This window comes from Ctenocephalides felis, unplaced genomic scaffold (genome assembly GCF_003426905.1).
Source record: "Ctenocephalides felis isolate EL2017-DRISC unplaced genomic scaffold, ASM342690v1 CF-g0.4_SCAFFOLD_03571, whole genome shotgun sequence".
In the NCBI taxonomy this organism is placed as follows: Eukaryota; Metazoa; Arthropoda; class Insecta; order Siphonaptera; family Pulicidae; genus Ctenocephalides; species Ctenocephalides felis.
The window spans coordinates 50,514,258-50,526,714 of NW_020539725.1; the positions used below are offsets into that span (position 1 = coordinate 50,514,258).

General features: G+C 28.2%; 1 protein-coding gene across 1 annotated transcript; it reads right to left on the reverse strand.

The window, feature by feature from the left end:
- Positions 1-9,385: 9,385 nt before the first annotated feature.
- Positions 9,386-10,139, reverse strand: LOC113384443 (defensin-1-like). Its single transcript, XM_026622157.1, has 2 exons — positions 10,015-10,139; positions 9,386-9,606 (listed from the first exon to the last, which is right to left on the reverse strand). Exons 1-2 carry the CDS (start codon positions 10,091-10,093, stop codon positions 9,494-9,496), a joined length of 192 nt encoding a protein of 63 aa, XP_026477942.1. The 5' UTR covers positions 10,094-10,139; the 3' UTR covers positions 9,386-9,493.
- Positions 10,140-12,457: the final 2,318 nt, after the last annotated feature.

The window sequence follows — 12,457 nt, forward strand, 5'->3', positions numbered from 1 at the left end:
GTATTCCAATTACACTGAATTGCTAAGGCACAGCAATTATAAACATTACAAGTATGTAAAAACTAAGAAAACTCAAAATATAAATTTTACATCTCACGTCTCCTTGTCTGAGTTGTATGGAAAATGTTCTAATTACGTACGCAAATCTCGAGTTGACGCGTAAAGTCTGGATAATTGGATCTCTCTGTTTGCTCCTCGTTTAGCTTGAATATACTTTGATGATATTTTACGGATGGACATCCCATTCGAACAAAATAACAAGTGTCGTGAAAGGAATTCATAAAATGCGTCGCTTGAAAATGATCGCCGAATTTATATTTGGATAGATAATGAACGCGAGCTTTTGAAGTTTTGGGTATTGTCCGTTATCAATATTCAAAAGGAAAACATGAAAGATTTCGGTTTCTTTAGAAAATGTCTTTTCAAAAATTATAAGTATATATATGTTCAGATTTTATTATATTATTTATTCTATATAAATATTCACATACTATGAGTTCCAATTATGCAATATATATATTCGAAAAATATCGAGAAGTGGTGATTAGATTTTGGGCAAGGCAGTCCAGCCGTTTTGGAGATATAGAACTAAATATGTAAAAAACGGCAGTTTTTGAGAGAACTAAGCATCCAATTTGAATAGTTTAAAAAATTCTGCTTGTATTGATAAACCGTTGCTTTTGGGTAAAGAAATTACTTTTTATCTTATTTTCTTTTTAATTTTCAAACTATTTTTTTTTTGAATATCGTAAAAATAATTTGGATTTTAATTATAATTCTAGCCTGAAGTTCTAAACATTACTTATATACTTCAAATGAATAATTTAACTTTGCAATTCAGTTTATATAATACTTAGAAATATTAGCCAGTGTTCTTCATTTTAAATCCGATAAATTCTGTTTATTTACTTTTTATGAAATAAGAATAATAAAGGTTACATTATTTAGATAATCTAATTTGAAAAACATTTAATATTCTTTGAATATTTCATCATAGAACGGGAATTTCCAGCAATTGCCTTAGGCACGATGCTATACACACTAGTTATTTTTTAGGTCAAGTTTAAGTTTTTAATAAGAAACACAAATAACCCTGAACTTTCACCCTGTTACTACAAAATCCTATTCGTAAGTTATGCATTCAATCGTCTTTTTTGAAGAATGTAGATAGAATATTCTTAAAAATGTCTATTTATTTTGAAGTAATTTTTATAATTCTATTAGATGCAATTCTTTACATCAAAATTAATGCCAAACTAATGTAAAGGATGGATAATACTTGAAGTTGAAATTTATACTACACCTCTAAGTGTAGTGACAAAGGTGTCAATTTTCATGATTTTCTCCGAGCCCAAGAATGGATTGTCTATGTCAAAACCAGAATTATCCGAAATCTTACAATTCAAGGTAGCAGGCGGATTTATGAATAATTAATCAAAGAAACGCCATTAAAATTCGCATAAAGTGTAAGTAATTTGCATGAAATTATGAATGGTAATACTGGAAACAGAGTTTTAATTATTTCGTTCTATTACCGCGCCGTACTTATGAATTTTTACAAGACGGAGATGTAAATGCGTATATCGGTTGAGAAGGTTTTTTGGCGAGAGGAATTCTTAATTAGTGATTATTACTTTAAAAAATCTTTAAAAGTGCTGCACACGTTTGTATGAAAAAATCATTAAAGCTTTGAGGAATTGGGTAGTGATTATAGAATAATCGATTGAAATACTTACTTAATATGCCCAATATATCTTGGTACATATTTTAAGTTTAAATATCAGGTCTTGAAGTTATTTTTTTTTTTTAAAGTTACATCCATATATACAGCCTATTTCCGTCATTTTTGAACATTTTAAAGCATCTTATACCAAAGATTTTGGAATATCTACAAATACATATATAAACAAAATTGGTAAATTTGGTCTAAAACTTCAATTTCAAAATTATTTTCCAACTTCTTAAAACTTAAAAAAAATTAAAACGGTAATTTATATATACGAATTTTCATCCAGTATTTGTGATTACAATCGAAATTAATAATAATATTAATTATATAAAAATGACATATTAACTTAATGATAAACTACATCTAATACTTTTCTTTCTCCAAGATATTTCATCTAATATAAAAATTCTATTATTACTCTATTGTACTCGCGGTGAAATATAATATTTCAAAATTTGCTTTATTACATTTCTTTGATATCACGACAGTGTAGCTGTTTACGATTTCCCGAATACTATATATTCTCCTTTAGTAAATATATAACAAAGTATCGCGCTTTAATAAAATACAATATGTTGTCCCTATCGTCCTCTCCTGAATGTCTTGATAGTTGTAGTAAGGGAGCTGGTGGATAATTTATTAGAAAAATATTTAAATTTGCATTGTAGTTCCAATAATAAACAGTTTTGTATATACTCCCAAAACAAATGATATTTTTTTAATTTGTAATATTCATGGTATTCTAATAAGTTAAGACAAGATGAAAATAATTTTATGTAAAATGTATTTATAATGTTTTATAAAACCCAAAATAACTAGAAATTCACTGAATTGTTGAACTTCATCAATATTTGAATTATAAATATATTTGGGATTTACACAGATAATTATAATTATAAACTAGTGGTAAAGGCATTTTCGATTAATACAAGTTTCATAAACTTTTCGGTATGTGTAAATAATCGATTTAATCTATAAATAACTTGAATTGTATATGATTTACCTTTCAACAGTCTCCGATCTACTTCCGATTTACATGTTTACTTCTGTACATGTCTACAGTTTACCTGGCTACGTGTTTACACATGTATCTTATTACTTGCTTACCTGTCAACCTGTTAGCCTATCCATCTATCTCTAGACTACTAGACTAGTTATCTTCTACCTGTTTACCTGTTGCTGTGAATCAATATTTCTATAAATGATTCAATAAACAAAAACTGTAAAATACTTGCGTATACACTTAGATAAAAGTCTTAACTGGAAAGAACCCAAAAAAAAGAAAAAACAATTAGAAAAAAGATTCAAAAGTCTCTACTGGCTGCTAGAAGAAAATTCCAAACAACACCTGTTAAATAAGCTAATGCCAATTTGGACGTATGGTATAGCACTTGGGGTACAGCATGCAAAAACAATATAAAACTCATTCAAAATTTCAAATAAGATGCTGAGGACTATCTGAACACCCCAAAATACGTATCTACCTGTCTGCTTCAGATCGCATTTATAATTTATCTGCAGACAAATGAACATTTTTTGTAAGATAAAGCCAACAAATTTACTTGCTGTTGGTGTATGATATGAAATTCAAAAAAAAAAAAATCAATAAATTAGGTAGGAAGGGTCACAAAGGTTCAATTTCACTTAAAGTAATTATAGAGTCTAAACCAAATAAATTGCATCAAAACAAATAACACATATCAAACAAACAACAATCTAAGTATGTTCAAGAATATTCTCAGCTAATTTATCATTTCAGAACTATTTTTTTTGGTATTTTTCAAAAATTTGTTCCCTGGTTCTATAATTATTGTTGTTAAGAAATTTCTAAATTCACTTGTTTTAGATAAAGGTCGTGTACTTTTTGAACTCTACTGAAAAATTATATATTTTTCAAACTTCTTAGGGTAAAATCAGATGTCACAAAGCATTTATACTAAATTTAGTGATCAAGTTAAATAGTTGTCGCAAATATATTAACGCGTAAAAACGTTGTTCTACAAGCAAATTCTTTTCCCCAGCTCTTCTCCTACAAGTCCTTCCTCGGCGAGTTGATAAATGAGTCCGTCGGTGCGTGAGTTGACCGCTGCCGGGATCACATTTGCGGTTAACACCTATTTCTATCTAGCCGCTGCGCCGTTCGTTTCTCCTGGACATTAACCGTATCTACCCCGCAACATAATATGTGAGCTCGGTACACCCCAAACCAGAAAAAGGTTCTTTTAAACATGTGTGGACGATAGGCCGTATATTAAAGTCGCACGCACATTGATATGGCCGTTAACGCCGCCGAGCTTTTTCGGGATGCGATATTAGGGCTGGTATTGACAGTGCGGTTTTCGTTATGGCGTACCACCAGGTATTCAGAGGAAATAAATGTTAGGTAATGCGTGGTAAAGCATAATATCTTGAACATTGAATGTCGTTTACATTGCGTTGTGGTTGTTTTATCAATATTAAGTTGAAATGTTTGGTTTGGATTTAAAACATGTCTTGTCGCAGTATCCATCGTAATACAGTTTTTGCATTTGGCAAGGATACATTGATACTATATACCATAAGTTGGTGATACTTCTGAAAACGAGAATTGTTCCAACGTTGTATTTTATATTATTTTGTATTATTGCATTGACATGAAACACAGATTGCATAATATGCATATTATGTTCTCTTATCCAAGAGTATCGAATGACTGTTCATTCAGAGAAAAAAAGTCTAGAGACACAAAAAATTTAGTTTAAAGTAGTCTAAAGTTTAAAAGTATAAAGTATAAAAGTAGAGTTAAAAGTATCGGATTAAACATATTATAATAAATAGGATAAGGATTTTAATGATATTATTAATTAGAGCTGCCAACAAAAGTATCATGTTTAGTTGAATTTTTTGTGACTCTTGGTGTTTTGAATTTTGAGATGTAGATTTAATTATGAATATTTGACATTCGACTGTCTACAATCTTGAACAATAGGAAGACATCCGTATTGTCAAAAAAACTCAGGACTATGTATATATAATAAAGGTAAAAAAATTTAAGAATGTTTGGATCATAAAAACAAAATATATTTATATACTAGACTAGCAAACCCCGTCGAACTCCGTTTTGCCATCAGATGGTTTCGTGAGAAAGATGAAGAAATTTTTAGTTTGTTTTATATTTGAAAAGGAAACATTTGATTTTATTACACAAAAGTAATGAATTTATTTCGATTACAAAAATGAAGTGTTTTTTAGTTGAACTTCTTTGAGTAAATGAAAGTGAATCCGCAAATTATCCGTTTCATTGAAGTGCTCTTTGGTAAACCACATTTTTTGTTTTTTGGTCTGACGTTAACACAAACAAAGCGGATGGTTTCCCAACTCGTGAACACGCAACGTATAACTGCCCAAGTGAAAAACAATGATTTTCTAAATTTATCCCGCAAACACTAAGCGATTGGCCTTGTGACTTATTAATTGTCATTGCGAACGCAAGGCGAACTGGAAATTGCAATCGTTTGAAGTCAAACGGAAGACTTGTCGGAATCATTGGTATGTCACCAAACCAGCAATTTTTGATTGAATGGTGAATTCAGTGCGTGCACACCGTTATTCTTTGCGGCAAGAATTGCTCGTTGACTCTACCAAGCATCATTCTGATAATTCTGACTAATGTCATTACTCGAATTTTTAATTACGGTGCGTGAAGTTTCAGCAATTTGCATTATGACACGATGCCATGTACTACTAATTTCCTTGCGGAACCCGAGACCTTTCCAACGAATGCAAAATTGTCGAAATCGGTTCGTGCGTTCTATGCAGTTATATCGTCAGGAAGGAAAACCCGACTTATTTATATATATATATGTATGATGACTGAACAGACGTCGTCCTGCACCCACGTCTACAATCTAAATACCAATTTTTTTAATATCCTATTCCATACTTTTTAATATTCTATTTATTGCCCATTTATGGTCTTAGCATAAGCTATATACGTATTGGAAACTGCAGTTTTTTTTATCAGTATAAGAAATTCAGAAAGAATAAATATAGTATCTACAGTAAAATAACAATATCACCTTTGTTACTTCCAACCAATATAATTGTTTCAATAATTTATATAATATATAATAGTCTATAATTTTTATATCGCTTACCCTATATTAGTCGCTTTTTGCCAATTACAATTTCTAAATTACATTTTTCTTACTAATATTTAATAAAAATTATTACTTTAGTTAAAATTTTCGGTGGATCAATTTGTGAAATATAATTCATATGACACTGTTCAATCTAAGATCATGGTGAAACAAATGAATATTTAGATAATCATTTAAAAGTTAAAATATTCTTTTGTATTTAAATAATTTAGTAAAATAAAGAAAAATAAACATCCATAAGTTTAAAAAAATAATGTATATGCAATTTTGGACGTATTGTGTTATTTATTAAACTAAATTATATAATTTCATCTGCCTTTCAATAAATATATATTGTATCTTATATTGTTTTACTTTCTGGCATATCTCAGCTAGTTTTCGGCAATAATATTGTAGATATTACATTTTTCTTAATCATAATCATGAATGTGGATATTATATACTAATATGTCTAGACTCGCCTTAAACTGAATTCAAATTTCATGTAAATCGACATTTTTGGCAGATGACAGTTTTCATGTATCATAATGTTTTCAATGTCAAACAATGATATGTTGTTTTTTGCAATTTTTTCGATTTATTTCTACAATATTACTACATTTTTATAATCACATACATCCTAAATAATTCTCTTAACAAACTTCAAAAAGATTTATCAAAATCGGAATAATCGTTTAGGAGGAGTATTCTTTCATACGCAGAATTTTATATATGATATATATATATATATATATATATATATATATATATGTGTGTGTGTGTGTGTGTGTGTATCGTTCAAGCATTCGGTTTACCTATAAAGTAAATCATTCATGGTCAGAAGGTTTGGCTAGTTTAAATAACAAAGTTAGCTAATTGCTGCTGCAACTTTTTCATGTGGCTTGTTAGCACTTGCGGCGAGCTTTGCGAGTACTGCATATATTGGTTAGTATTTTAAGAGATAAATACAAAAAGTACAGATATATAATGTTGAAATATATCAATTTCGCATTGTGATAATATTTTGATGCGTTCCGTGTTTAGTTGCTCTAATTGAATAGTTTTTTTATTACTTTCTTTTTTTATTCTGTATAAATAATTGATTAAGACTTAATGTCATGAATCTTAGGACAGATTTAAAACAATTTTCTCACGTGCCACTCTATCTGTAAAAATATAACTTTGAAGATCAATTTGCAAACACTACCATTAAACTTTCACTAAATATTGTGTATCATCATACAAAGAAACAGATAAAGGGATAGCTATTTTTATTTTAAATCTCTTTTATAATATACTTACCACCAGTATGCATCAGATGCCACCAACTCCAATCATCGTTTTGATTATAATGCATCTTAAGAAGATCTTTTCTACTATATATATATATATATATATTGTTTTTTAATTTTATTTGAATATTGCTTTATTTCTAGTTTGCTCATTACATTGCAAATAGAAACAATAGTAAATAGTGAAAAAGTAACATATCAGAAAATACTGCTTTTTTGCTTCTAGCTACTATAATATTGACACTTTTTGAATGTTTCAGTAATTTTTTGGAATTTACGCTAAACAATTATGCAAAATCATGATACAATATTTATCATAGATATATTTTTGGAATTTATTTATTGTAATAAAATTTTATTTATTTCTATTATTCAACATACAGCAATGCTGTGAAAACAATGTAAGAAGTCGAAAACGCGTTTGTTGCGCGCATGAGTCGGAAGGCAACTTGTATAATGCTTCTATAAAAAATTACACAAAGTTAAACTCGACTTCTTTCAAACTCTTAATTGCTCTGTCAAGCAAACTAAATTGAGTGATAAAACTTTTCGAACGCTCTCTCATGGTTTGTGTTCTTCACCATTCAGGCCTGAAGAAACAAAATAAACCTTTTTTGTGATTATATTAAAAGGATCCTTCATGTATTGCACGAGAAATCTGCCAAGTTATAGGATATTTAATTAAACATGTCAGAAGTGAAATGAGTGGCGGAATGAAATAAGAATAAATTTATGAAATGCGTATAAATATTCAAGGTGCATGGTAAAATAATTTATAGAAATACCTGGGCGTTTAGGTACTTGTAAAACTACATACTTGGAAAACCTAACTTAGATCAAATAGTTGCATATGAATACTAATAAAATACTAATTTTTGCCGTTTTTAAATAAATATATATATATATATATATATATATATATATATATATATACAAAAATATTCATTCGTAATTGTCAGCTTGAAGTATGTGATACGTAACACATACTCCCAGCTGACAACATGTTCGTTTGGAATAGTATTTTTTTTAATAAAATATATTATTTAATTTAATTTTACATTTTTTTATAATTTATCATAACTCGACGTTTTATCAATTTTTTGGTTCATATTTATTTTTTCGTGCAATTTCGTGTTGTTTTTGTGTTTTTTTTTTCAAATTTATTTGTATGCAGTGAAGATGGGTCAAATCAAGACCCGATACGTATGTTCTCTGAAAAAAAAAACATTTTCTTTCAATAAAACTGTTTTTAATTACTAGGTGGATATATATATATATATATATATATATATATCCACCTATTAATTAAATCATATATATATATATATATATTATATATATATCCATTACAAATGTAATGGATATATATATATATATATATATATATATCCATTACATTTGTCAGAACATACATATGTCTGGAAATATATTCAGTCGTAATATAATTTGATCACATCATTCGAGGAATGATAATTTTCGCGGCTGTAGCTAATAACTTGGGCAATAAACATCGGTAACGATCAATTTGAAAATCTGAAATCATTTTCCAGATCGCTTGCTCCCCATCGCGCTTGTAAACGTTCAGTTATCTACCCCTAAATCACTTGCGGAGTGATATGTCACTTTAGCTACCCCTCGAAAGCTATACTTCAAAGTTCAGACAACGGCGATGGTTTTACTTACCAAAGTATTTGTATTTGAAGCTACTTAAACGAGTATTTAGAAACGGAGCTGGCTATTTACATATCACAAAACAACTTATTATGGAAGTGATTTGCTGTACTTCATCACATATGAGAATCTTATATTATGAAGTTCCGTTTTGAAAATGAGAATTGTATATCTTACTCACAGACCTAAAGACAGTATCTCTTTAGAACAAAATTATATGTATAATATGTATGTGTATATATATATATATATATATATATATATGTAATATAACCTTCTTACCAAAAGTCTTCATTGTTCTTTAATTATGAAAAATAATTGATTCAGCGTTTCAGAGATATGGAATGTCTCAAATATAGTCTGATGTGTTCTGATGTGTGTTAAGTAATGTTTGTTGAGTGACATTAAGATAAAGAGTTTTTTTTTCCAATTATATGATCACTAAATTGTTGTATCAATAATAACATTTTTCAAAGTAATTTAAACATTTTTTATTTGAAACAAGTATTGTAGCCACTACTTTGATTTTTTGTTTGTCTAAATCTATGGTGTATGAAAAATTATTGTTTTGCTTGTCATAGATATTGTATTCTGATTATCTAAGCTAATATACAAATGGATAAGTTATAAATAGTTAACTTGTTATTCATTTTGTGCTAAATGATAATTTATGGTAGTTTTCTTTACTTTCTGCAGTAGCAAGTTCCTTTTTTGCACGCGCCTCCTCTTTTTCCTAGAGATATGCACCGAGCATTGCATAATCTATTTCCTCCAAGTTGGCATACTACACGTGGTGCTACAAAAATTAAAACATAAAAATTGAATATATATTTTACTGTAAAAATGTAATTAACCATTTTTGCTGAATAATGTTTATTGTAATAAATAATATTGAAATCCAGCAAAGTCAAAATAAATCAATGAAAATATTCTTTATTACTTTATTTTTGAACATTTTTATTTTTTAACTTTTTTTTAATTTTTTTATCTTTATATTTTACTTTATTTTGCTATAATTATATTTATGCGTGTTATCCAATTACAATTGAGAGTTATATCAGTGATGCAAAATAAAGAATTGCTATTGGCATTGTGCATATTTTGTTCCAAAATATCTACAGTAATTTTTTGTCTCAACAAATAATTAATGAATAGCATAAATATACTATATAGTAGTTTGAATTATTGATTTTCTTATATATACCTGGCTCTACTTCATCCAAAGACACTTTTGACATCTTTACTTCAAATTTCTCATTTTCATCTGGGGTGTCTTCTGCCATTGTAACAGCAAATAGAGCCACTAGCACTAACCCGAAAACTACTAAATTCTTCATATTGGCTTGGAAATTGTTATTTTATGCTGATTCAGCTGAGTTACTTAATTGTTGAACAATTAATAAAATAATAAATATTTCCCAAGATTTGTCAGAATTTATAGGGCATCTATCTCTAAGTACTTCTAGATAACGTGAGAGTGAGTCAATGCTATTTATTAAGAACTATATTTACTTTGATACTAATAGTGCTTCCCCGATATCGGAAAATCTTTTTCATTACAGAAAAAATTTCAAAGCCAGTACTTGAAGTTTAAGTAATTTCCACAAGATTTATATACACAATATTTTTATAGTTTTTTTTTTTCAATTTAAAATTAGTTGTGAATGTTTTTTTGCATATAATAAATGCAATTTACTTATTTTGGTTACAGGATTACCTACTGATTTTTATACTTAATGCTCGTATAGTACGCATTAACTCTTCTCACTCGGATGCAGCCCCTCCGGCAGCAAAATTCATATAAATCTTGAAATTAGCGAGTGGAAAGGGTTAAGTTTATATTGGGTAAACTATTATTCATTTTTTAGCCAAACGGCGTTGTGACCTTGATCAGTGTCCACAATGCACCGCTAGTATTAACATTAAATATAGGAGGGCAATATGTGCTCCTTCAATTTCTCGTTTGTTAATTTACACAAATTTAGTGTTTAATCAATTTTACATCATAATTATTTTTTTGTATTGTTTTTCCTGATTTGATTACTGAGTGATGACACACAAGTGTCGAAACGTTTAATGGAATAAATATTTCTGTTATTTAATCTTTTTTTTAATTTGACGATTGAGCTGCAAAAATATTACATATATATTTTATATATATATATATATATATATATATATATATATATATATATATATATATATATATATATATATATATATATATTTGAATATTCTTGAATTTGATGTTGATATATATGTTTAATTTGAGTTTAATATTCGGGCGTAACATCAATAAAAATAAATATTTTTATTGATGTTACGCCCGAATATTAAACTCAAATTAAACATATATATATATATATATATATATTAATTAGAAAGTTTATTCTGCCCTGGTCTGCACGTGCATTATTAACAAGAAGTTTAATGGAATACATTTTACGATGTCGGTATATGCATTTATTATTTGTTAACGACTGTACGCGTGACCCCGATTAAAATATTAACGGTTTGAAATAATAATGAAAGTGTACAGTTTGCACGCAACTATGTATATATGGAGAAAACCGTCAGTACTAAATTAAACATTTTACCTGACATCACAAAATCCTAAACCGAATGCTTCTTCGAAGCCAAAATAAGTGGACAAAAAAAACAATTTATTAAAATAATAATTAAGTGAATTTTGGATGGTTTTTGCCTGATTAACATAAATTTTTGAGTTTACAAAATGGGTTAAAAATTTTAGGCAAAAACTAATTATAAAAAAACACCTGGGTCAATCATCACACAATCTTTTCAAGGTATTACAAAATTTCATTTCATGGTTTCGATAGTTTTTTATTCAGTTTATCAATTTTGTCAATTTCTAGAAAGATCTAGAAGCCCTGTTAGTGACAATATCAATGTTAAAATAGTTGGTAAAACTACTGAAGATATGTTTTGGTACAATAATTACAGACTTCCAAACTTCATAATTAACCAATAATTTATTTTTTTACTTCCATAAATATCATGTGAAATGATCTATTACTTCCTATTTAACTTACTCCTCCTTTCCTTACTGTCTCTAAATCTACCATATCTATCTAAATATATATTTATGGTTTATTTTATATAATTTTTTTATAATCTTTAATATAATATATTTGTTTATTCCACTATAGCATAGTTTATTATGTAATTTGAATGAATCTATTGATATCAATTGGATAGATGTGCAGTTTGTTATCATTATATTTTTGTATTCACTCATAATAGACAAATAAAGATTAAAAAAAAAAAAAAAATGCCAAAAAAAGATGGGAAAAAGTCTGCTCATTTCTAATTTTGGTGTCACACAATTCAGAATGACTTGAAACGTTGTGAAAACCTGAACTGCAATTCAAATTTTTTGACGAAAATATACAGTTCTCTTTTGGGAAGTTCTTATCACAATTCTGCTAATGAATATTTCTGACAAAGTACCAGATCAAGGTTATATACAGTGTTCTCTGTGATAAATGCACCTATTGATATTTGGCATTGGTTGTATAGTGCAGCTATTATTTTGGAAAATACCTTGAAAATTAAAAATAAGACATTGGACATGTTAGCCGCTAGGCTTTCTTATTTCACTTCGCTTATGGGGTAAAAAGGTGCAA